We start from the raw sequence: 27,085 nt of genomic DNA, 5'->3' as shown, positions 1-27,085 counted from the left end.
CTATGGGTTCACTCATCCCAATTCATCCGCAGTTTGTGCACTCACCTTCGGGGCGGTTACTGAGCAGCCGGAACCATCTGCCGAGGATACAGAAGCACGGTCAGAGTCTCCCCCGCTACCTTCCAGCGAGGACACCTCCCTGTTCATGGACGCCGCAGCCTCCAAGGCCCCCATCTTTGCCAATTCTTTTTGAGCCCTGGTCGGTTCAGCCCGTGGGCAATGTCTGTTCCGCCGTCTCCTTTGGCCCCTACGGTGTCCACGTCCTGCTTGGTCACTCCTATTACGACGCCCTCCCTCTATACCGCGTGCCTCCAGCCATTCCAATGCCTCTTCGGGACTCTGGAAGAATGTGGTTTTGTAATCAACAATCACCCTCAGCCTGGCTGGGAAAAGAAGTGAGTACTGAATTCCTTCTTACCTCTTCACAGCCAGGAAGAAAGCCCGTCGAGTTTGGACGTCTATTGTGAAGTCCAGGAATAGCGTCACCTCGCCATTCGCCACCCTGAAGGGCCCAGCTTCCCTGGCCCTCTGGAGCAAAGCATCTCTGTCCTTGTAGTGCAGTAGCTTAGCCACCACCACATGGGGCAGCCTCCCCAGCTCTAGGGGTCTCAAAGGCTCCCGATGCACCCGCTCCAAGGAGAAAAACAGGGTCAGATGCTCTGGCGCTACCACCGTGTGCAGCCACTCCTCAAGGAACTCCATGCTTGTCCCTTTTGCACCTTCCGGAAGGCCTACCACTCGTACATTGTTCCTGCGGCTTCTTCGCGGCTTCTTCGCTTTTTCGGCCCTTCGCTCCAGGCGCAGAACTCAGTCAGTTAGATTCACTACTGTGGCTGCTAGGTCTTCGTGTTTTGATGTTAGCTCCGTCAGCGGAGTCTTTGCCTCCCACACTCGAGAGCTTGGTGGATAAGGGCAGTTTTCTCACATTTGTCTAGGAGGGACCAGATGCCATCTGCTGCCATTATCAGGGCTATCTCAGTGATGTATTTGCTGTGGAATTTGGATTGGGAGTCATGAAAAAAGTGATTGAGTTCAAGGTAGATGGTGGGTTGTTGGTTGATTACTTTTATGACCTTGTCTGGGAAAAGGAGATGGGTCAGTAGTTGCTGAAATTTTTGGGGCCCACCACTAAAGGTTTTGTCAGCAGGGTTTTATTTCTGCCCACTTCAGTCTTCTGGGAAGGAGTTAGAATCTAGTGTTGAGTAGGGTGGAATAGAGAGAGAGAACATTTATATATGTTGAAAGTCTTCAGGCTTGAGTTGGAGTTTGTCGATTTTGTTGTGTCACACAGGGTCTGAGAGTGAGAGAAGTTGCTTGTCACTGTTGCAGGGTTGGTGAATTACTTGAATATGCAGAAGAGCTCCTTACTGTAATTGGGGTTAGCTTTGATGTGTGATACCAGAGGTTTTTTTTTTTTTTTTTTTTTAAACATACAGCTTAATTTAACTTATAGGTATGTGTGTTTACACAACTTTAATCTTTATTTTTTTTTAAACAAAATTCTTTAATACATCATTTACCTTTTTTAGCATGACACTGACAATTGTGTTATTTTAATCCCTTGATGCCTATGCAAACACTGAGTTGCCGCCAAGTTGAGTTTCTTCACTAAATAAAATCAAAATAACTCAATTGGCATTCATTAAATAGAAAGTGCAGTTACATATATACATCTATATATACACACACATTTCATAATCTATTGTCATTACATACCTACTGTTTCATAATTTTTACAATGCCTAAGATTTAGGCTCGAAGCAGTAGCAGCAAAGCCGACAATAAAAGCCCTAAAGAGTCCACACAAAAAGATTAGCCACGGCAGGGCAAAAAGCATGCTGTCCATTTCTTCCAGAAATACTCGCATTCCGGAAGAAGCTTGTGGCGGATTAGTATCGAGCAAGCCACTTCAGAGTCATGTCTGCTAATGTTATCAAAACCAAAATGTTGCCAACACCAAAATCCAGAGCGTGAGCAGCCAAAGTTTTTAGCAGCAAAAGATTTCTGCAGACTGTGCCTCATACTTGCACGTAGAAGTTTTCTGGCGATAAAGTCCTTTTTTCATATTTGAAAGCCAGGTGTGAATGATTCACTCCTTTCCAACTCATGCAGCACCTTTGCAAACTAGAAAATACAACAGAACAGTTTAATACAAATATCACTTCCAAATATCGTTCCATCACTTAGTTACCTTTATGACTAAAGTGGTTAGAGTTTGACGGATGGAAGATATCCGGTCAAATATTGGTGGATGCATTTGTTGCCCTATGTAGACTCCACACATGGCCACTCCACTCGATGGAATCACGGATGTCCCACATCCGAAAAAGTCTACATAACCATCCAAGTGACAACCAGCATGGTAAGTTTCTAAAAGATACATATTCACTCAAAAAATGGCGATTAAAACCATCTGTACGACTGCAACATACTGCTTTTTTGCAACAATTTCTTGTTTTACTTCGCAACTGTGTGTGAACAACAACATCACATTTAGCCATTTGCAGAGTTCTAGCAACCGTTTTATATAAGATTTAACAGTCCACAAGCCCCAAGCACCCAAACAATGAATCCATTGATAAAGCATAACGAATGTAAAACAAATTCCGTTTCTCGTTATGATGCTGTATATATTAACCTATGAATGTATTTGGAATGGAAAAAGGCATGGTGGCGGGGTTGTGGAATAAATAATTATACGTTCACAGGGAGACCGGAGTATGAAAATAGAAGCAACAAGGCTGGATCCGAGTGTAAAGGAATTGGAAATCTTTCATTATCAGTCTTCTTCAAATATTCCAGGATAAGGTAATATTGCCAGACACTATCAAATCCCAACCTTTTAAAGCAGTCTGAGCTACATAGCCCTTATGTCCAAGATCACTGGAATTTAGCCAGTTATGTCAAAAGGCCAAAATCCTTTATTCTGGTTGTATACCCGCACCAAAGTTGGGTTTATACATGTTTCCCCCCCACCCCCGAGTAGGAAATAACTACACAGACCCAGAAATACTAAGCTCTTTAGTGTGAATTAGCCCCCATACCAGAGAGAAAACCGCTGACATTTTCCACCTGCTCTGAACAGGCAGAAAGTGTCAGTGGGAGGGCAGCTGTGAGGCAGGCGGCTGGTGTGAGGGGTCTCGTGGATCAAGGGATGCTTCAGCTTTTGGCGGGTGGGGGGGGGGGGGGGGGGGGAGAGAAGGGGAGCGTGGTATCCTATCCCTTGCTCCTGTAGGGCTTGGTCATGAGGAGGCTGTGCCCTGCCGCTGCCCATGACCTGCAGCAGCAAAGTGAAGTTCACGTCTCTGGGCTTGAAACTTTAGTTCCGATTTGGCACACAATTCCAGGCCTGGAGACACATACCAGCTGGTGTCAGTATTCCACATGAAGAACTTGCTGTGTGTGAGAATCCACCACTCACAATCGTGGCCATCATTATAGGTCAACTCTATGTGGTGAAGATAGTTTTGTTAGTATGATAATATTTTCCAATCTCGATGAATAATGGCAAGGTGGTATAGTTAGTATTCCAAGTTAATGGACAGGGATTCATAGAAGGAGAATCCCGACCGCATGCAAAAGAGATGCAAGTTGTCACAGGGGTATCAATCTTATTTTAGGTCATAGTGGGTGACCCAGTCTCACTTAAAAAGTGTCCCCATTTATGTCAAACATTTTCAACTGATTATTGATCTTGTAAGTTGCCTGTTCATAAGAGACCATTTGTGTCAGTTCCATTTGCAAATGGCAAGTACTGCCTCAAACCACCAGTGACACAGTATGCATATATTGTCACAGCCAGAGATGTTGCAATCCATTTAGGTCTGTGACTCACCACACCAATCAGGTTACGTGTTCTGTAGAAGACCAGATGTGGATGACTGACTATCCACAAAATAGACATTGCCCAGCTATCAGACCAGTAGCAAGTCAGCCTGGGGCAAGGTAATTGAACATGTATTTTGGTGGTAAAGAGGGGACGACTTCCTCCACTGTGCATGAAGCACAAATAATAACTCAAACTCAGACAGGCTCTCAGATTTATGGCTGTCGTACTCGCCCTTTCTATGTTGGATACCAACACAGAAATCTCAGTTAAAATCTTAGCTAAACTTTTTTCTGATCTCATGCCAACACTTGCTTCCTGAGCAATCTGGCTTTATTCCCAATAGAATAAAGACTATAAAACTCAACGTTCTTTGAAGCATATCTCAAATTGGCCCATACTCAAGTGCAACATCAATTTGGCAGACTGGGAATTTCCATTTACAGTGGTGGAGAGAGTAGAGGGTTCCTAGATTTTATTGAAGGGTTATAAAAAGAACCCACAACTGGTATCTGTTAATTACCAACCACTGAACCCACTACTGTGAGTAGAGAGACTCCGCAGGGTTGCCCTTGTCCAACCTTCCTTCCCACCCCGTATGCAGTGGTAGCTCAGCAATTGCTGTGTGCAATTAGAGAGCAGCACTCTGACATGGAACTCTAATTCTCGGGGTTTTGTTTGATAATATTGGCATATTAGGACAACTTTTTACTTTACATTAGGGAACGTGCCACCAATCTTTCTCCTGTGCCAAAAAAACGTAAAATTTATGGGTTTCAGGTTTAAAAAATCAATTGGTCAATTAGGTTAAGTACTAAATCTTCCAAATATCAGCTGTTATGCACACCTGCCCTCTAGACAGCTCTCTAAAATGGATCTTTTCGGTTTGGGAGTCAAAGTTCAGAGACACCTAGGCTTCTAATCAACATTAATTATGGCACAGTGTAACAATGATCTAACAAGAAAGATGGATAAAATTATCACTCTTAGAAGGCCAAATGGGCGACATGAAAATGTTAATGCTTCCATAGTCTATTGCACTTCTGTTTCAGAACATACCAACAACTAATGATCCAAATGTTTACACAGCTCATGATAAACATGGCTCGGGCTGGTAAACAAACGAGAATTGGATGTACCATGCTGATCCTTGCATATGGAACAGGTGGGCAGGGGAGCTAAGAGGATTGCAGCTCATGATATCAAGCTATACTACCATGTGGCACAGGGTCAGTTTGCTCCGCCCTGGACACAGTACACTTGAACTCCCATATTTCTGGTTGAAGAGGGATGCTTTTAAGCTGTCACCCTAGTGGAGACTGCTTAAATCACGCTGCTAAGAAATGTATAGACCTTGACGGGGATACCACCAATGCATGGCATTAAATGCTGAAACATGCATCCCTGAACTCAGGAGCAGTAAATGTGCATGGCTAAAGATATGCCTTGTTAAAAGGACAAATGCATGCTCAATCAGAGCGAGATTAGATCACAAAGATTTACAGCTTGTTCACTGAAAATAAACTTAAATCACTGGAAGAAATTTAAGAAAGAAACTGACACATTGGTTGTGTTTCCTATTTAAAGGATCCTGCATGCATTACGTTCCTTGCTCAGATTTTTCCCTACAGAGAATAAACCCTTTCCATCACCAACATACCTAATGAAATCTGCTAGTACCAAACTCCATTTCACACGAATGTGCTTTGACCTGTAATTCTACTCCAGCTACAGTGGAGTAAGGAAATTTAAGGGGGCCCTACAAAATACATGGACGGGGCCCCCACGCTCCGGACCGATGCAAATCCTGCTTCAAACGACAGAAGGGTATTGGTTAGGAAATAACCAACAGTGGTACTGTTGTCTTGCCGAAAGACAAATCTCATTCGATAGTAGGCACCGACTCAGAGTTCAAATAGGTACAAACATTTTATACTCCAGTAGAAGACATGCCCGACTTTCTACATTTATCATGTACCGCTGTATATATTGGTGTGATGTGTTCTCTTAACAAAATGATTAACATCGCTGTGGATCCTGATCCACTCGTAGCATTAACTGGTTATATCAATGAAGTACAGTCAATTGTTCATAAATTTACAGCACAGGCTTTTTTTTTTTTGGCTATAAGGCAAGTGGCAGTGCAGAGAGGTCATTTACCTACTATTAAGGAGATAACATATTGCAAAATCATGCCAGACAATTTTAACATGTTACTACCTCCCTAAGTGGTTAAACCAAATACATATTTGGGCCCGCTGCAAAGGTATCTCAACAGCACTCTCCTAGCGATGTGGCAGGTCTCAGCACTGGTTTTCGTCCTAATAGCAAATGACCGCTTCGAAGATGGCTCATAAAATATATAAACTTTTTTTAGTATCACTTTCCTTTAGACTCGTCCGTCTTGTGTAAAATACTTTGCTTCTGTATCTGCCCCCGGCTATGCACTGGAATAATTATAACGCCTTTGGAACCATGACAATGTTGATTGGATAGTTGACATAACGGATTCCCATGTTATATTTCATTATATTAATAAATCAAACAAGTTTAAAAAACACATACATTAGATTGCATCTTGCTTTCCTTCAGGACCAGGATTCAGAGTGGTACAGTAACCATGCTTAGTTTAACTTGTAGAGAGTTCGGCTACAATTTGTAGGATTTAGGTGCCTTAGGTCAGTCTAAAAATCTTTTCTGTCCTGTGTGTCAGGAAGTTAATGCAAGTTTGTTTCAGTGTATTGTTTACTGTTAGAAATGGGGTCTTTGGTTAGCAGTCAGGTTGCCCCCTGTCCAAGCAAGGACCCTCACTCTAGTCAGGGTAAAGGAGAATCACCCTCAGCTAACCCCCACTCACCCCCTTCGTAGCTTGGCACAAGCAGGCAGGCAGGCTTAACTTCAGAGCTCTAGGTGTAAACTGTTGGTACCAACACACACAGTAACTTAATGAAAACACTACAAAACGACAACAGGTTTAGAAAAATAGAAAATATTTATCTAAACAAAACACAAGTCAAGATATTAATTTTAGAAGCAAAAGTCTTAAATCCTTGAGAAACCAGAAAAAACACTGTTCGCATTGAAAAGTACCTGGGTAGTGTCAAAATAACATGCACGGGTGAGTGTGTGTCAAAAAAAGTACACCATGCATCTATTTCTCACCGGCAAGTGAGATCGAGTGCTGTTTCTCCTTCTCTGGTCAGGTCGGCATGTGACATTTTTCCTCCCTGCAGGGGACAGTGCGTTGATCCAGGCAACACTCTGGTCCGTGCAGGCGTTGCATCATTTTTCCACGTCCAGCAAGCTTAGCATCAAAAATCCTGCCGCATGGTATCAGCAAAACTTCGCAATGTGGGTTGCGACGTTATCAGCCTCCGTCAGCGGGTGTTCCGCATCGTTCTTCCAGCTACATGTATCGATTTTCCAGCCACGATGCCGGTGGGGCATCTATTGCTGATGTGAAGCCGGCGGCGTGTTGTTTTTTTAGCAGCGTCTCAGAAGGTACGTCAATATTTTTCCCCGCACGGCAGTCTGTGCGTGTATTTTCAGTCTTGGTCTGCCAGTTTCACCTGTCAAGGTCCCAGGAACTGGATAGGGCACCCGTTGGCAGGGCAGGAGTCTCAGCAGAGAGTCCAGGTGCTGGCAATGGAGAAGTCGTTGACGGCCCTGAGACTTCAACAACAGGAGGGAAGCTCAGGACAAGCCTTTGGAGATTTCTTCACAAGCAGGAATGCACAACAAAGTCCAGTCTTTGTCCCCTTGCACAGGCAGAAGAGGTAACTGCAGGATAGCTCCTCAACACACAGTTACAGGCAGGGCAGCACTTCTCCAGGCAGAGGTTCCTCTTGATTTCCAGAAGTGATCTGAAGTCTGTGGTTTTTGGTGCTCTTCTTCTACCCATTTTAGCCTTTGAAGTAGGCCTATTTCAAAGGAAAGTCTCTCTTGTTTGTGAAATCCTGCCTTGCCCAGGCCAGGCCCCAGACACCAGGGGGAATGGAGACTGCATTGTGTGAGGGCAGACACAGCCCTTTCAGGTGTGAGTGACCACTTCTCCCCTCCCTCCTAGAACAGATGGCTCATTAGGAAATGCAGACTACACCTCAGCTCCCTTTGTGCCACTGTCTAGAGAGAGGTGCAAACAGCCCCGCTGTCAAACTAACCAAGACAGGGAATCCACAAACAGGCAGTCATAGAATGGTTTAAGCAAGACAATGCCCACTTTCTAAAAGTGGCATTTTCAAACACACATTCTTAAAACCAACTTTACTAAAAATATGTATTTTAAAATTGTGAGCTCAGAGACCCCAATCTCCACATGTCTTTCTGCTTCCAAAGGGAATCTATCCATTAGTATTATTTAAAGGTAGTCCCCATGTTAACCTATGAGAGGGACAGGCCTTGCAACAGTGAAAAACTAATTTAGCAGTATTTCACTGTTAGGACATATAAAACACATTAGTATATGTCCTACCTTAAACATACAGTGCACCCTGCCCATGGGGCTACCTAGGGCCTACCTTAGGGGTGCCTTACATGTACAGAAAGGGAAGGTTTAGGCCTGGCAAGTGGGTACACTTACCAGGTTGCATTGGCATTTAAAAGTGCACACACAAACATTGCAGTGGCAGGTCTGAGCCAAGGTTACTGAGCTACTATTGTGGGTGGCACAATCAGTGCTGCAGGCCCACTAGTAGCATTTGATTTACAGGCCCTGGGCTCCTCTAGTGCACTGTACTAGGGACTTACCAGTAAATCAAATATGCCAATCATGGAAAGCCAGTTTCATACACATTTTATACAGGAGCCCTTGCACTTTAGCACTGGATAGCAGTGGTAAAGCGCCCAGAGAAGCAAAAACAGAGAACAGCACACAAACAACTTGGGAAACAGAGGCAAACAATTAGGGGAGACCACGTCAAGGATGGAAAGTCTAATATTTACCCAGTGATGATTGACAAAACATTCTGGAGTCTGATAGAACCCATTTCCATAAAAAAACAAGCATTTGCAACTTGACCGGTCTCGCATTTCGCCAAGCTAGAGCTATTAGCGTTGTAAACTAACCAGACTTTTCTTGCCACATTAAATGGAAAAACAAAAACAAAACGTGAGTGCGATAACAGCACAACCGCGCTGCTAAATAAAGAGAAAAACTAGTCCAGAAACCATACGGAAAACATGGAGCCTCATATGTTTCCAGTAGTTGGTCAGTGCGCTAGAGGAGGACTAAGTACTGGAGAAGGTATGACATATGCATGCCTCACAAATTAAAGCAAGTGGGTTTTAAAAGGCAAGCCCACGAACCAATGAAAGGGACTGACATGACATGGGGGTGGTTAGAAGCCCAAAGAGATTACATCAGGGGACGGAACGCTTTGCGCTAGCCCTTCAAAAAACATGCCCAACGGGCAGACTCTATAGTCCTAATAATATTAGAATCCACAGTCCTGGAGATACATCAGGCCCTGGGACACTTATTGGGGAGTATTGTCATGGTGAGTCTTCTAATCATCGTTATTAGTGGTGTGTTAAATGACAGTGCGTCCAATGAAACAGGACATCTAGGGCGAGTTCGGCATGTATAGAATCAGAATATTGGAGTTCATTACCTCAAACAATTGCTGAATTGGAGTAATTTCATAATTGCAGTTGTGCATAATTATTTTCTGTACCATCTATTCTGATGCCTGCATTGAACCGAATGGGGGGGGGGGGGGGGGGGAAAGAGATAAGGCTGTATAATCAGAAATCAATCCCTGGCTTTTGGTTTGTTCAATAACGGTATCTCTGATTACAGTGTTGAGTAGGGATTTGACAATAGAGAGGCAGTCCCCATAGGTCAATGGTTCCCAACCTGTGGTCTAGAGACCCATGGCAGGGGGGTCTGCGACTGCTTAGAAAATTAGATAGTATTAACAGATTAGGTCCCCAGCTTTCAGTAATGATTCAGTGGGAGGTCCCCGAGATCCAGTAATGATAAAGTGGGGATCCACAGAAGTCAAGGTTGGGAACCAGTGTTAGGTTATTCAATGTGCTTTATTTCAGGGATACACTCGTGTGGCTCTGGGTTATGCAGTCGATCTACGAAGTGAGTTTATGAGCTGTGATGCGAGTAAGAGATGTAGTGTGCAAATGTGGTGTCTGAGGAGTCTGTCTTGGATTAAAAAAGGATATCTAATAATTCATATGGAGTGGGATGCATCCAAGTCATAGATTTATATATCAAGAGAGGTAGAATAGTGAACAGTTGTCTCTGGGTGCTATGGTCATTTTTTACGACCTGAATACCAATCCACAGTGTTAGGTTAAGTTGAGTCCAGCATAACATGTCATTCTGTCTCAGATCAGGCAATTCAGGTTGCCCACTACCATCCTTCCAAAGTTTGATATTTAAAATCCCAAGATATTTATGTTCATAGGGTTAACACAACATTGTTTCCAACGCTGGGTCTAGTATCATACTATTGACATGTGACATGATCAGTGCCTTACACTTACCTCAGTTTATTTTGTATCCAGAGAACCGAAAATGATTCCATCATTACCACAAGGGACTTTTACTAGGTTACTAGACTAGACTAGAGAATGAGAGCAGATGATCATGTGCATAGAGGAAGACTTTCACTTATCCATTGTATATTCTTCTGTCTTGTCAAATGCCTGCATTGATAAGAGTTCTATGGCTGGTGAAAAGAGAAGGAATGCCAATGGGGATACTTTTCATGTCTCCTCCACCCCCAGTCCTAAAGGTATTGGTGTTGACAGAAATTCCCTCAAAGTTGACTTGCCTGGCTGGGTTACAATTGATCCATTCAACCTTGGAAATGTAATCAGTTGCCAGCCCTGCTATCACCACAGTTCTAACCAGCACTGGCAAAGCCAACAGATCTGGCATTGGGCACCAGCCTTTTGGTTTAGTTTTGTCATGGTTTATGAAAATTTGAAGCAGTTGGACAGTGCACAAAATGGCTAAAGGGAATTTTTTTTCTCTAAAAAGTATAGATTGCCACAGTATTCTCCAGCACTGACGAGATTCATTTCTGTCGGGATGTTCTCCTTCAGAAAGAAGGGCAGCATGCGTTAACTCACAGGGAAGCAGATCATGGTGAATGAAGGGGGCTGACAAAGCCCCTTGGTGCATGCTGGAGTGGGTGGAAGAAATTGTGAATGACAAAAATCTGACTAATGGATAAAGCCTGGCTGAAAACCTCTATAAGCAACTATATTATACATACTTTTCGTAAAGTTAAAAACGTCTTGACTAAGATTTTTTAAAAAGGAAAAAAAAAAAGATGGCAAGAAAGTAAAAAGGCAAGAAAGGAAGAAAGGCAGGCAAAAAAGTAAGGCAGAAAGAAAGATGTAAAGTAATGAGAGAAGAGGGCAAAAAGAATGAACAAAAGAAAGGAAAAACTAGAAAGAAGACAAGAATGAACAAAAGAATGGAAAGAAAGTAAGGAAGGCATCAAGAAAGAAAGGAAAAAGAATGCACTAAAGAAAACAAAAGAATGAAAGAATGAGAACAAAGGAAAGCAAGGAAGCAGGAAAGAAGACAAAGTAAGGAAAAGGCAAAATCAGAATGAAAGAAAAAAGAAAGGTGACAAAAAAAGCAGGAAAAAGTATTAAAGGTAAAAAGGCAGAAAAGGAAAGAAAGGAAGGAAAAAGCAATAAGACAAGAAACAAGGCAGACACGATGGCAAGAAAGAAACAGCAAAAAGAAACTAGGCATGAAGTAAAGAAAAAGGCAGCAAAAACAAAAAACAAGAGGGAAAAAGGCAGCAAAAACTAATAAAAGCATGTTCGAAGGAAAGCAAGATTACAATAAAGGAATGAAGGCAAGAAAGAAGGAAGATACAAAGGAAGTAAGGCAAAAAAGGAAAAATAAAAGAGGGAAAGAAGGAAGTAATGAAAGAAGGTAAAGTTACCACAAAAGGAAAGAGTGGAAAGGAAGTAATGAAAGAGGGAAAGAAAGGAGATGAAAAGGAGGAAGGAAAAAGGGTTTCACAGTTTAAAATACTGGATACTAAAACCCAAATTACACCCCACCAATGTTTTGACTAGAAGTGATATAAGTGTGCTACAATGAAATGAAAAGTTGGGTTTTCTTCATGGGCAACGTTTATTAAAGAACCACTGGTAAAACAGAGTACAATAACACAACATGATATGCTGTGAAATAGCAGCAGTCAGATAAAAAGAGCACTCCAAGAGGAATTTACAACAGCATTCACTGAGAAGAGAAATGATAAAGCTGGAAGGTACCCTAAGCTCACTTCAAAAGTTGTCCTGTTATCACTTCAGACAACACTGATTTACATATATGGTATATTTGTAAACTAATGTAATTCTGTCATGAGTCAGACTCAATACACTATTTGTTCAGAAAAGAAGTCTCTTCAATGTCCCATTGTAATTTACAGAGTTTTTTTCGAAACAGACTTTGACCCTACAGGAACCCTTTTATCCACCTCTATCATGTTATTCTTTGGTTACTCACTAGCATGAAAGTATAAACTGGTTATTCACCAATGCCATGATGCAGCAGTGCTCCACTGGAGTTAAACCGTGGCATGGCCATGGAGTCTTCCTCCACCATATGTTGCTCTCCACACACAAGAGACAGTGGAATGGCAGATGCTGGCCCTCCAGGTCTTCCAACTTGTCCCACCTCTACCAAGTCTGAGTAGGCCATAGGGAAGTGCAGAATTGCAACCTTTCACCTATTATCTCTTCCCCCACCACACTACCCCTGATCACAATATATCAATGTGAAACAGTGAAATTGACACACTGTTTTCCTTGGTAGCAAATCTGTTAAACTGAAAGAGAAGCTGAGCACATTTACTGATCCGTTCTTTTGAAGGGACAAAGCCAACAGCACTGAATTCAAAGAGACAAGCAAGAGTGGCTTGCGGTGATAAACAGGGGTGGGGCAGGGAAGCACATGGGAGGGGATGGGTGAAAAAACAAAAATTATCTTCATCATCGCAGCCGTCAGCGCTGCCGCCACCACCGCACTACTCCTCTGATGCAGGCTGCAGGAACAGACTTCCAGTCGGTCCTGCAGCCAATTTTGACACTGCTCAGTGCAGTGTTCGGATTGGCTGGGAACACCCAGCCAGGGCGCTCGCAGGAAGTCTGGGAGCCTGTGCATGCCCTCTACAGCCTGGCAAATGTTTTGCTGGGCAGGAGAGAGCCTACTGTGCATGTGTGTTAGGCCAGACAAACATCCATGCGCACAGCACTCCCCTCAGTGCTGGTCAAGGCTGTAGCCCCACCCCTCTTACCAAAAAACAATAACAGTTCATCCTTTTTTGGTAAAAGGTTTTTCAGCAGATGCTGCTGGCGGGCAGCAAGGCAATGCTCCTCCGCCCTAGCAGAGGAGCCACGCCTAGAGACAAGCCCAGATGGAGATGAGGATAAAGCAACAGAACGCTTGAAATATTTGACTATAATGGTAGGAGGTGAAGTGAAATGAGAGGTGTGTGGGGGGGGGGGGGTGTCAGAACAGAAGGTGGTTTTCTTATTATTTTAAGTGGAAAGAGGGGGACACACTTGAGTAAGGAGACAGATTGTGTCAGAATATCAAGGCCAGGGTCAAAAACCTGACATTGCCATGGTTTGGTGTGCTTGATCACTGAAAGCACTCAGTGTAGTTCAGGGCAGTATACAAGATTTACAGAATCTCATCACCAATGTGATGGGAACTTTACAAATTAATGCATACCTTTGAGAAGGTGTAACAGGAGCCACAGGCCAGCAATTTAATTTTCTGGTCTGTGCTGAAAAGGACTATCTTTTGCATGATTGCAGATTTTGGTCTGCCTACGCTCAGCCTGTTTTGTTTGTGCACTTCACCCCTCATTTCCAGAGATAGTGCATTTGCTTCCCCTTCTGAACATGGTTCAATTGCCATGTACCTAACCGGTACAATAGATAATGTTTAAAAGCCTTATATATGGTACTACATGTGCCCAGAGCCCGCAAATGATACACTGCAGCACGTATTGTGCCACCAACTAAAGTAGCGCAGTAAAACTGGTCTGACGCATGCTGTCTACCTTTGTGCACCTTTGTGCACCTTTAGAATGCCCTTTCGATCTGGCAAAATAAAACTTGTCAGGCCTCAAACTTCATTTTTAATAAATATAGGTCACCCCTAAGATATGACCGAAATCCTAACATGGCAGGGTGCACTGTATTTATAATGCAGGACATGTATAGTTAATGTTTTACATGTCCTGGAAGTGAAAAATATCCAAAGCCATTGTTCACTTCAGCAAGGCTTGCCTTCCCATAGAAAAGCACTAGGTTACATTGTAACTCTTTATCATGCTTAACTTCAGTTTGGAACTAGCTGGAAAAAATTCAAGGACTCAATGCAATGGAAATCTAACATCCACCCTGATGGTCAAGTCGAATTTTTCATTACTACTTTCATTAAAAATGCCACTTTTAGAAAGTTGGATTCTTCTAGCCTAAGCCAAACACGCCTTTCTGTCAATCTCCTGGATCAACTATGAACGGCTCTCCTGGGTGTAATGTGCATTCCTCCCAGACAGTGGAAAAAGGGCCTGTGTGTGGAAAGAAGAGGGTCTTCATGGCAGGATAGCTGGAGAGGAACTAGGCCTCTACACCCTGGTTTCATTTCAAAGGGTAGCCTGGGGCTGTATCCAACCCTTCCTGACACAGGAAGCCTACACTGTCACTCACAGACGCAGCTCACCCAAGGCCCTGAATGCCCTCTGTTTCACCAGCCAAGCTGAATCCAAACCCAGGGGAAAGGGAAGAAGTGACAAGAAAAGTTTTAGGGTTAGGCAAAGTGGTGTTCTTCACCCACTGGGCATAAAAATGGAATCCCCAGTGCCTGAAGTCTGATAACTCTCAAACCTGAAAAGTTTCAGAAGAACTGCCCTGCTGTTCATCATGTTTGAACTACAGAGACATTTGCAGAGGCCTTTCCTACTTTCCAGCAGACCAGATTTCTCTGCTGGCATCTGTGGAAGTGAATCCTGACCTCCAAATGCAGTCCTCAAAGTCTTGGACCCTTTGCTGGAATCAGTGTACTTTTCACCAGACCCGATGAAAGGACTTCAAATTGCAGTACTGTGCAGTTCCTGATTGGTGGATTTACTAGATTGGTGCAGAGCCTTGCATTGTAGCACAGCACAACCCCATGAAGGACAGAAATTACATCTCCCAGAGGGCCTATATCTGGCCCGCACTCCTTGACAGGTAGTCTGAATGCTTGAATTTGTCCCAGTCTAGCGCAACCAGTCATTCATAGTTGGTGCTATTTTTACCTTACACTTTTAAAACTCATAACTCTGGTTCTACTGATGAGATTTTTGTAATTCTGGATTGTACTTGTGTTTTCCCTTTATTACTGTTCGAGTACTGCATAAATACTAACACAGATTGTGATCGTTTCACTCCAGTTTATTACAATCTGCATTCCTCTCAAGAGTCTTTAATAGTATTCATGAGTTTGATTACAGTTAGACTTTTTTTGTGGGGCCCTTTCAGTCCCCATCAAAAGGCCATGTTCCTTCATAAGTGTGAGGAAAAACATTTTTGAGTAGTTCCTCCACTTTTTCAGATTTGATGTAGCTTGTCACTCCCTAAAACATGAGGACATATTCTTACAACGGACTGGCATATTTAATTTACGTTTAAGCCCATTGTAGGGTGGTATGCCATATACTCAGTGCCTATAAATGAAATGCTACAACTAAGCCTGCCTCACTTGTGCCACCCACTTAAGTAGCCTTTTAAAAGATGTACCATGTCGCAGGCCAGTCATTGAGGCCTGAACATTTTAACCTGGCAATTCACCTTGGCAAAATAACCTCCCTTGCTCACTGTGCCACTGGATTCAAGGTAGCCTGGCTGTTGAAGGGTGATACCCTGAAACCGGACCCAGGATGCTGGTTTCCGGTCCAGGGAGGACTTGGCCTCGCAGTTCAAGCTGTACTGTTCCCATGGGGAACAAGTTCAAGATTGATTTGCCTATGGCTGGGTCCAAACTGGGGTGGCATCGTGAGCAGAAAAACGATGGATGTAACCCTGATCTGTGACTGAGGGTGAGTGGTTCAAAGGTTTCAGCACTCCATCCATCATCCTTTTGTGTTGCTAAAGTTTCCCTAAGTGGGAAGGGTATGGCCAGACGTGGGTCCCTTGCTCATTGTGCCATGGGATTCAAGCTAGCCTGGCTGAGAAAGGGTGATACCCTGAAACCGGTCCCAGAATGCTTGGTTCCAGTCCAGGGAGGATTTGGCCTTGCAGTTCAAGCTGGACTGTTCCCATGGGGAACAGGGTCAAGATTGATTTGCCTATGGCTGGGTCCAAATTGGGGTGGCATGGTGAGCAGAAAAACAATGGATTTAATCCAGATCTGTGACTAGGGGTGAGTGGTTGAAAAGTTTCAGCACTCCGTCCATCATTCTTTTGTGTTCCTCCCCTTACCAAGCCTCATAGCTTGTAGGACACAGTGCATAGTAATTAAAATGTTGGACATGCACTGCTAAGTTTTAGATGTCTTGGTAGCGAAAAAAACTTCTAATTTCTCAATACTGTGAGGCCTACCTCTTCCATAGGATAACCCTATGTTGCCTTATTACAATAAGCACGTTTTGCTAACTTTTGAATGGGAACAGGTAAACATTTCATGTTTGCTGTATGGGAAATTGGAATTAAAATCCTCTGTAACAGTAACTTTTGGATTAAAATTTTGAAAATGCTACTTTTAGAAAGTTGACATTTTCTTGTCCCAGCTATTTGGTGACTGCAGCCTGTCCTAGGTCACAACTGGTTGCAGTTGGACTTTGTTTATTCCTCCCAGGCAGCCATGCAATAGAGGACTTAGGTGTGCCTAGTAGGGCCATCAACTGGCAGGGGGGCAGAGCTGGATACAGTCCCACTTGCAACTGACTAGGCTGTGTTCTGCCTTCACACAAAGGACTTGTCAACCCATCATTTTTCATGGAACTAGCTTAAAGCCAGGGAAGGGGAGTTGGAAAACTTCAAGTCCTTCAAAGAATTCTCTAGAAACCTCTGTTTCATTTAAGGCACCAGATATAAAAATAGGACCACACTCACTTCACTTCCTGGACCTGCAGAAGGACTCCGAGGACTGCCTCCTGCTGTGTACTCCACAAGACTGCTTTGCTGGACCTTGACGGACTGCTTTGCTATCTGAAGCCCGCCTTGAACCCTCAGAGGCCATTCTGCTGCTGGGCTCTGTTTCATCACTTGAACCCAGGATGACCAGAGTGACTCCAAGGCTAGTTGGTTGTCCTCCTGATCAGAACCTTAGGGACAGAAAAGGCTCCCATCATCGTGAACCCGCACCTGGACCAAGCCAGAGTAAGTCTGAACCCCAAAGTGATATCCCTCCAGTCCTGGAACCTTGGTAGGGGTGCTAAAATGCCCAAATAGCTAACATTTGAAACTTGGAAGTTAGAAAATGTTTGTTCTCAGAGCAGTTTGTAGCCAGAGGGAAGGTTGGGACCAACCTGCTCATCTATTCGCCCAAGGTGCATTGCCGGTTGGCCCGACTTTGGGGTAGCTTCCACTGGGTTCTTCTTCACAGCAGCAAATCTGGTTCAGGGGTCTTTCACCAAAGGGGTATCCAGCCTCCTGGACCCCTCATCGGCTACAGCCTCCTCCTTCATCCTGCTGGAGATTTTCAATTTCCAAAGAAGAGACCAAGTCCAAAGAAAAAAACTCTTCTCTGCAACTTTGTCCAGTGGCTCCCAGACAATGCCTGCAGCCTTGCCCCACTGAACTTTACCTTCAGAGGAGATTTCCTTCAAAGTTTTTTTTCTAAGCCTCAAGGTAAGCACAGACTGGACCTAACTACTTTTGGAATCAGACTCATGCTCAAACACTATATTTTGACTCTGGCCCAGTCTCTCTCAGGCCCTGTCCGCTGTCAGCACTTTGATCTTTTATGCACTTTGCCTTAACATTTAAAAATTCATACCTCTGGTTCTACTGATTGGTTTTTTGTCAGTTTGGTGTCTAATAATTTATGAAAATGTACTCTAGTTGTTTAAATTACTGTGGGTCATTCTACATTGTGCAGGTGCAAAACATACAGCCATGAAATGTTGGGTATTGGTTAAGCATTCACAAACTTTGTCTGCAATACCAACTTGCTCTGGAATGCAAAAAACATCTGTCTATTCCCAGCGTGACCAAGCTGCACTTCAGTAATATACTCCCAGGTATCTATTTGTATTTAGCATGTGGTGGAGTAAAGCAGGAGAAAATCTGATAACAGGTATTTAATGTGGCGGGGTGTATCTTGTAAAGGTCACCCTGTAACTTCTCTCCTTTGGCAACTCTCAACCAAGTTAGTTCAAGTAGAAGGGAGAGGCTTCCACACAACACTGTAGAAGGGTAGGTTATCAGCAAAGGATTACAATTGGCATCAAATTCCCTAACCTTATTTTAACTTGGAATTCCTCAGTGAGAGAAGGTGAGAAACAGACAAGATGTAACCGATACCTGTGTATTCTGGCCCAGCGATGGGGATTACAGTAGAAATCACATTTGCTCTAGAGTTCCATATCTGATGCATGACCACATCCATCTATAGTGTGTTATACTCCATGCCTCATTCTACTGTCTGAAGGAACTGCAGAGTAGTCCTTGTTACAGGGGATATGTTCCATGTATAAATATGCACTAATATATGGTTGAGATATAACTCATCAAGTGTACTCAGTCATGGAGCCAATCCGCCTGTATTTGAAATCACTGCCTTTCAAGTCAATGTGGCTGCTGGTCTATATCAAGCCCCATCCTATCAATGATTGAACTATTGCATCTAGATGCCTATAAAAGTCACTTCAAGTTGTTTTAGTTCTATGTATTTTCCTGGGCCTCACTGGTCCATACTGATAAGAAATATCTAATTAAACTTGTGCTTTGAGCTCATGAACAGCCATAACAGTGTAGTGCAGGAAAAATGCAAGACCTCGAGCTTCAGTAACACCAGCAATCAGCCAGAACATTGAGCTGCACTCTTTCAAATATGTAACATGTTGGAGGAGTAATTTATTTTAAAATCTAGTTTAACACTTACTGATCTTTCCAGAATGCCCTTTTTGCCTCTTAGCCTCATCATCTGCAGAGTTTTTCCTCTTCTCGGCCTTTGCAGCTTGATCCAGTCTGTCTTTGTTGTCCTACAATGCAATTTTTCAGAGCGCTGTAGATACATTGGGATGAGGATGCAGAAGAAATGGAACTAAATAATGTCAGTATGTTTAATAGAATGTTTAACTGTTGATCACCTTTTGATTATGTCCCCTCTCTAAATAAGGCAATGTAACATTGGCAGGTATAGTTTAATCAGCAGGGGCTTGTACCTCATAATTAAAACCAATATAAGAGAATTATTACTAATGTCCCCTACACCTCATTTGTAGCATTGATGGATATGGTATTCAATTGATTCTTAGTTTGGAAACATTTGAAATTTATACAAAAGTAGCTTTTGGTGCATTTTCTAAGAGAAAAGTTAGGAAGCAACCCCCACAAGTGTTTGTAATCTGCCTTTCAAAATGCTAACCAAAGGAACTTGACTTCCCTTAAGATCGGCTATGAGCTGACAAACCTCCTTTGTATTCCCTCCTGAATTATACTTCCCGGGTTGGGTGGGGATGGGCACATAATAGTACAACTGTCTCAGGCAAACAAATCATTGAGTTAAGCAGCATTTGGTCCGCTCATAACCTGTGCTGGTGCCAGAAACCAGGGTGTTGTGAATGACACCTTGAACAATGATCAATTGTTTCTGCAGATAGATTCACCATCAGGTAATGACACTTGGTCAAACAGATTTGTGTTGTTTTGGTGAGAAATCATATGTGAAAGTGTCAGTGCCCATCACTACATTTTCTTGGTTAAAAAAAAAAAAAAAAAAAAACAAGATCCGCCTCTTACTTGAGAACTAGAAATGTCACAATGGTGGATTGTCACAAAAACTGGTTCATGCCATTCATAGCGAGTGTTCTTGAATCGGCACCCCACCTTCCACAAAAAAAGGGAACCTGCTTACACGTTGTTCTGCTCAGGAAGTACTGTGGAAAGTACATTGTCCCTGGTCTCTTATGTTGATGAACTGCAAACTAATCATAACACATGAGTTATGCCTTTATATTGTGTGCAGTAGCTCTCTGAAATGTATTTGAAGGTATGTACCATAGATATACAGCTGAAACAGAATTAGACCGTGTTCTCTTCAAGGTATGTGCAGGACCCAGTTCAGTATTATTTTTTGGGTCATTATATAGATTTTAACTGAATGGAAAAGTACCCAGTCTTACATGGAATACACATGTTCTTTTATACTTTTACTTAAATAATTCTATTATTCATTTTCAATATGTAATATTTTGTATTTAATAGAATTTGCGTTTAAAATATTCTTTTAATGTTCTATACGTTTAATAACCTAAAACAAACTGTGATAATGGTCGTTTTAGGACTCCAATCAGGGTTAGAGTGGGTCTCATTTAATGCCAACTTTGGGCCACTTGACTGAATAGCCTTTGAGGATCACAAATCTCATTGACCAGGCAAGGCCTCCTTTCACTTCATAGCACATGGAGGACAAAGACTGCTTCCAGAACAGCTGTGCCAGGTCATGATCTCAATTTCAAAGGACCTTCGAATTCCCAATTGAGTCATGGCAAGCAACATTCAACTGGAACAAACTGCGTTAGCTTCCTGAACAGCAGCCAGTGGCTGTCACGTCTGTCTCCCTAACCATAAATGAAACAATTGCATAATCAACGTGAAACTCCTTTGTGGAATATCACCACAAGAATGCCTTGAAGTCTTGAGCAGATACTTGGATACCTATGCCTGAATTTGTGGTAGTCTGAAGATAGCACCATCAACAGAGCATAAATTCTGTGCAGGACTGGTATTGGAACATAAAAGAAGGAAAAAAAATGCATGTTTTCATTTCACATGGTTTAGGGTAGAGTAACTCTCCTTAGGAGATCAATTTTCTACCTACATTTAACCCAGTTCTGCCCTCCTAACTGTTGAAGAAAATTAAAAACCTTTACTCGATTATCCCGAGTGTGCCCAAAACAACTTTTCTTAGAGAGCATAACCAATACTGCGGTCCTACCTAGTTTTAGTGATTTTTAAACGTAGTTCAGTGGGGGAATTGACAGTTTAGTAAAAGGATTAAGGTTATAAATTACAATGTGATTTTTTTCTTACTTTCCTCTGATTAAAGGGCTATATTACTATTCATTTGGATTACTCCCATTCCATATCTTTGGTGTTTCAGTGAAATGTATAAAATTACTTTTAGCAATTATAACCACATTTGGGCCAATGTGTTTCTCTTTAAAGACTTCAATTGTACATGTTTTGTCCTGCATTACCAGTACTTCTTTCACGTTTAGGGCCAGTACCCAATCTATAAAACCAAGAGGAAATCACAAGGGTCTGTTAGAGAGCTTTAGGCAAACTTTTGTTTCAACATTTTTAAGACTTAAGTTTTCAGGACATATTTGAGATCTTGTTGGTGGCTCACGTTCAACTGAGCGGCGAGAACAGGATAACATTGGAGTAAAATTACAAAAACCTTTCAAAAGGCCAACATAGGAAGGTGTCCAATCCAACAAGGGTTCAGCTACCGATGACAGCTGAAAAACAGGAACAGCTAAATTAAGTCTAGCAGATTCTAATACTGTAAACATTTTGGAATAAATACCACCCTAAGTGATACTTACAAAAAAAATGAAATTCTCCATTTATGAGCACTGGGAATAGACCTTACAATAGCTCTGATAGATTATGCTCTCCATCTGGGATCCAAATTTTAGACCCTATCCTGCTTCACAATGGTTTGTTTCAGTTCATTGTAGAGGGATACCAACCTTCTGAGCTTTAAGGACAACATCCCTAAACGTTTTTATTGTTTTAAATGTATCTTCCAGTGACAATCTGTTTACGTCTTCACAAAGGTAGAGTGCAAGCCTTTCTTTCTTTTTTCCAATGTCTTCCAACTCCCCTTCCAGTGACCTCAACGAATTGAGGCAGTCCTGAAATAAAAAATAATAGTATTCGTAGTAGCATAGAAATAAGCTTACACAGTATAATAGTTTGTAAGTGTTTGAGAACCATTTCAGCTGTCCTCAGAGTTATATAGTCATTTTAGTTTGACAATGTGAAACAGTTTTACATCGATTTTTTCTTAAGTATGTGAAAGTTGCTGAACTATTGTCATCATGGTTCACACATTGTGCAATCACTGTGGTAAGAGCACCATGGTGATATCATCAAGTGTGGCCAACAATTCTTTAAGATAAAGAGCAATTGGAATGTTCAATCAGTACACAATCACTTGGACTTTTAAGACAGCAGTCTTGCCCAAATTTCTATTTGCCATTTTTTTCTGGTGAGTTGCATTTTAATGGACCCAATGAAGAGCCTCTAGAGGGCTCTTATCTTGAATCCTATAAAATACTTTTATATTCTGAATGTTCAGAGTTTTTTTTTTTAATACTTCCTTATTGATTTTTAAGACATAAGGCACTTTACACAAATTAGTGTATATATATATATATAGTCAATACATTGTCCAAAGAATATTGAAATTCACTAGGAAATGATAGTGAACGAAAACAAATCAACCAGGTGAGCCAACATGGGCCTTAAATGCAATGGAAAAATCTCCATAACTAACCTTGCATAGTAAAGCACCTATTATGTGAGAAATAACTTTCCTGAGTCTCTGTGTATACAGATATTCAGCTGTAACCACCTGATGCCACAGAGGCTAGGATTGTTTCTATCCCCGTTTGTATCTTGGTAGTTTAATTTCTCAAGCATATCTATGAATCTTCCACCCTTCTGAAGGTCATAATGTATACTGTACACACTTTCCAAAGATGGTTCAATTCAGGCCTTAGTCCAAATAACCAACAGTTGAATAAATAACCCAGTGTTTTCTGATGGATGATTTTCAACTGAGGGGGTTCTCATATCAAATCTGAAAAGGTACTCTAACTGTTTTTGGAAAGCCTTTAATTTCCTGCAAATACTGTTCCTGTTTGAATCATTTATATGAAAACATATGCAATTGATGGGTGCATCACCATGCATCGGCTCTCTTCCTTTTTTCCATGTCCCATTTGATATAATTTTTGATACTTTTTAGCTGGTGAATCTGCTGAATATTTTCAGGATTCTTCCTCAGCTCGTTCCTTCCTGAAGACAATGGGAGCCTGGTGCCTTAGAACTCATCTCTACATTAATCATCATCTACCCTCAAGAAGTACAAGATTGCCAGTTTTGTTTTTCATTTTGTTAAACCCTTTGTCTTTCCTGTTTGGAACCCTCCTAATGAGGCATTTCATAACTTATTAATGCACCTGAAAGTTAAGTGTGGCACTGTGGCTATTTGGAATCCGCACTCTTTCCTCAGGCAATCAATGTGATTCCACAGGCTCTCTGTTTCTAGTCCTTGAAGAGTATATTTAGGCTAGAGTCTAATCATCAAAAGGATAGCATTCAGCTTATCAGGGCAGAAGCACGAGCCCCAAGAGGGTAGTAGGTGGAAAGGGTTATTAGGCACCCCCAGTTTAGGGCTCCTGTGTCATTAACTGTAGAGGTAACTAAATTATTTGCATTGGCTTTCCCATTCGAAGTGTAGTATACAACAAAGCCTGTGCAAACTTGGGTCGGGTGAGGGGAGCCATCGGTAGGCCAGTAACCGAAGCAAGCATTAAAGCCAGTACAACAGTTGTTCCCAACCCAACCCTCCCCAGGGTTCCATGACTGCTTAGAAATTTCAATAATATTAACAGATTAATGAAGTGTATATAATTAAAGTGGGTAAATGAATAATTGAATATTCAAAACGTACTGTAATTGTAAAGGAATTTGAAGTTGGTGTCTAAAAATTGAATTAGTATACAGATATTGATTAGCCCTGGGTAGATTGAACAGAGTCCAACTTTGCGGAATTCTGCTAGGTTGGAAAAAAAACAAAAAGTGGAATTCTACAAAGCCAGAGTTCTGTGCCCCACGGAGTCGTCCTGAAGGCACCCATCTTGGAAGCGCTAAACATGGTTGGGCCTGGTCAGCCAGGCTTGACCCTGCTTAGCGCTTCCAAGATGGGTGAATTCAGGAAGGTTATATGCAGTGAAAGCTGCCGTTTCAGGCCACCTGTGGACTGGCATGTCCAGTGTGCAGTAGCGCAGGGCCTAAAACCGCAGCTGTATTTTGCTGCCTACAGCCCTGGCCTGAATTCAGGGCTCCTGTGCACACACAACATGCCAGTGCACAGGAGGCCTGAAACAGCAGCTTTCACTGCCTATGGTATCAGGCCAGGGCCGTAGGTAGTGAAAGCAGCCAGGCCTGCTGTGCAACGTTCTGCTCCATGTGCAGTGCACATAGGGCAGGCCAGAGCACAAGAGGCCTGAAAAGGCAGCCTTCCCTGCCGTTTCAGTCCTTGTTAGTGCACCTCTGTGCACAATGACAACAAAAGACAAGGACTTACCTGAGCCTTCCCAAGGGGGTCCTCCTCTCTTAATCCGACAGCAAGGAGTCCTCTCAGCGGCTGCCTCCCTCTGTTCCAGTACATGCTGCAGCCCACTTATGGGCTGCACAGCGCAAGTACAGATTGACTGTGCTTTGGCTGTGAAGCCCATACTGGGCTGCAGCACACCCCGTGTGAGATCCGCTCTGCTGGCAAGAGTAGCAGAGATTTTTGGAAAACTCCGTGCTGCAAGCAGATCGCGGAGTTCCAAAAACTGTTAGCTCCACCAGCAGAGCACAGCTCCCCACACATCCCTAATATTGATCCGTGGGAGCAGTGCAGCTGCATCAAGCAGAAAATAGTATGGCTGATGTGTGGCTTAAATTACATTTAGAAAAGCTCCAATCTTCCTATTTGAATTAATATTCTTTTATTTATATTTCTTTGCAAATTAAATAAAGTGCGTTATAATTTGTGTATGTGTTTGATGAATGCTTGTTTCTTTAATTTGTGTACTGTCTTGGAGTTCAAATCATCAATGTTTAGGCCAGGTTCCCCAGCTTCCAGTAATAAATCAGGTGGTGAGGGGTCCCCCAAATTCCATTAATGTTTCATTGGAGGTCCCCAGGTTCCAGTAATGATAAAGTGGGGATCCACAGAAGTCAAAAGGTTGGGAAACACTGCAGTACAACATCCGGAATGCTGCACTGCACATTATCTACATTACACTGTCTAGCTTTTCAGTAGCATGCAAAGCTCAAGTTTGTGAGGCAGGGGCTGACCTGCATGTTGTCATAAGCTAGGGTGCCACACTTGAAAAATATACATTGATTGGTACAGTCCCAACAGAGTAATTCAAGACCACATAGGAACTGTTCAAACCAGTCCCTGAATCAGTTTCAGGGTTCTCAGAGGGCAGGCACATGTTGACAGAGCACAGTACTGTAATAGTTGCAGGTGTCCAACAAACTCTTCAGCACCCTGCATATCCAATTTTGAAATAAAAGCCCTCCATAAGAAAGATAACCGTTTATCTCTGGGAGGGTTCTGAGATACCAGTACCACAGTCCTTGCACTATTCCTAGAGTTCGGTTCTTCAGAGACAATATGTGCACACTTTGTTAGAACAATAGGACCTGCAGACCTTCCCTGCTCCAAGGCAGGTCACCTATGCCCAGTCTCAATAGGGACAGAAGAAAGAAAGGAAGAGATGGGTAGAGGGCACAGTCCTGTTGGATGGTTTCCAATATCTCTTGGCTTCTAATACCCCAAAGGGTTTCACAGTCTAGCCATTGGCATCACACCATATGTCTGGCTGGGCTGCAGTATAGTGAATTCCCAAACACAAAAAACTCACATTACATTCACTCTGCTCTTTCTCAGGTCCAGCACCGCTCCTCTTCTCAGTGCTACGATTTGGGACACGTGGGTGCAGTGTAGACACATTCACATTTTCTGCACAGGCTCTAGAGTCCCTACCGGACCCTGAGCTTTAACATTCCTTTGGACTACTGCACTCTAGGCAGCACAACCACTAAGCAAAACTGACCAACACTTACCAGACAGCAGTGCAACTTTAGTTTTGTTGCAGTTGTCCTTTTGGCCATCTAGATCCACCGATCTGCCACTCCCCCAGCCAGGAACATAGCACACAACAGTAACCAATGTTGCAACACTCCTGAACTTTCTTTAAGGGTCTGCCTAGGTAAGCAGTTTTTCCTTCAGCAGGATAACAGGCACACAACGCAGCCAGTAAGAGGGCTTTTGGAGTACATGTCTCTCCAGACCATTCAGCCACATGCCTCTTGTCAACACACGGTTACGATTTCAGTAAGTACCTTTGTCTGCATCTTTTATTCTTTATATCTTGACCTTACTAAATTGTGATTACAATATTATCAGATGAGGTCCCCAGCTTTCAGTAATGACTCAGTGGGGGAGGGGGGCCCTGGATTCCAACAAAAATTCATTGGGGGTCCCCGGGTTCCAGTAATGACAAAGTGGGGGTCCACAGAAGTCAAAAGGTTGGGAACCACTGGATTACAGCAATCAATGCCTCTTGAAACTGTGAGCTTCCCAGACTAGTTAACAGGCAAACCAAAGGCATCTTTGGAAGCGGTTTCTCACCTCTTCTGCTATGACGGACCATTGTGAAATCTTGGTTTAAGCAATTCTGTCTATCTTTGCTTAAACTCCTTTCTTTTGGTTTCTTCTTTACAAACCGCATTTAGGGCCTCATTTTGACTTTGACAGTCTTATTGCCAGACCGCCAAAGTCAAACCCACCACTAGACTGCCAGTACTGGCGGTCTGCAGACCGCCATAATACGACTGCTGGCAGCCGTCTGCCATAGCTGAGGTGGAAAATCGCCAGTAGTCGTGCTGCCGGTCTGCAGTGCAGTGGCAGTTCCATCGCCGGCACCGCCACACCAACAGAACTCCACTTGCTGTATCAGGCCAGATACGGCCTGGCGGTGTCCTGATGGCAGGGTGCTGTTGGCGGTGGAAGCGCCGGACACCATTCCTTCTTGAACAACCCCCTTGACTGATGAGATAAGTATCATCGGGGGTGGGGGGGGGGGGTCTGTGCTGCATGTGTGAGTGCGATTGTTGTGAATGCAGGGGGAAGAGGGAGTCTGTGTGGGTGTTGCATGGGGAGGGGGTGAGTGCATGTATGCAGTTTTGGGGAAGGGGGGTGAGTGCATTTATGCAGTGTTGGGGAGGTGGTGAGTGCATGTGTGCAGTGCT

At 43.0% G+C, this 27,085-nt stretch overlaps 1 protein-coding gene across 1 annotated transcript in view; it reads right to left on the bottom strand.

Moving 5' to 3' along the window:
- Positions 1-1,503: 1,503 nt before the first annotated feature.
- LOC138258649 (inverted formin-2-like) overlaps positions 1,504-27,085 on the bottom strand; it is a 319,153-nt gene continuing 293,571 nt past the window's right edge. Inside the window, exons 12-14 of the mRNA XM_069205971.1 lie at positions 21,733-21,897; positions 18,915-19,014; positions 1,504-2,124 (exon numbers count right to left, since the gene is read on the bottom strand). Of these exons, the coding sequence (XP_069062072.1) occupies positions 2,105-2,124; positions 18,915-19,014; positions 21,733-21,897 (285 nt within the window). The 3' untranslated portion in view covers positions 1,504-2,104. The remainder of the gene's footprint in view (positions 2,125-18,914; positions 19,015-21,732; positions 21,898-27,085) is intronic.

This window comes from Pleurodeles waltl, chromosome 9 (assembly GCF_031143425.1).
Source record: "Pleurodeles waltl isolate 20211129_DDA chromosome 9, aPleWal1.hap1.20221129, whole genome shotgun sequence".
Taxonomy (NCBI): domain Eukaryota; kingdom Metazoa; phylum Chordata; class Amphibia; order Caudata; family Salamandridae; genus Pleurodeles; species Pleurodeles waltl.
This window is presented reverse-complemented; position numbering and strand designations above follow the sequence as displayed.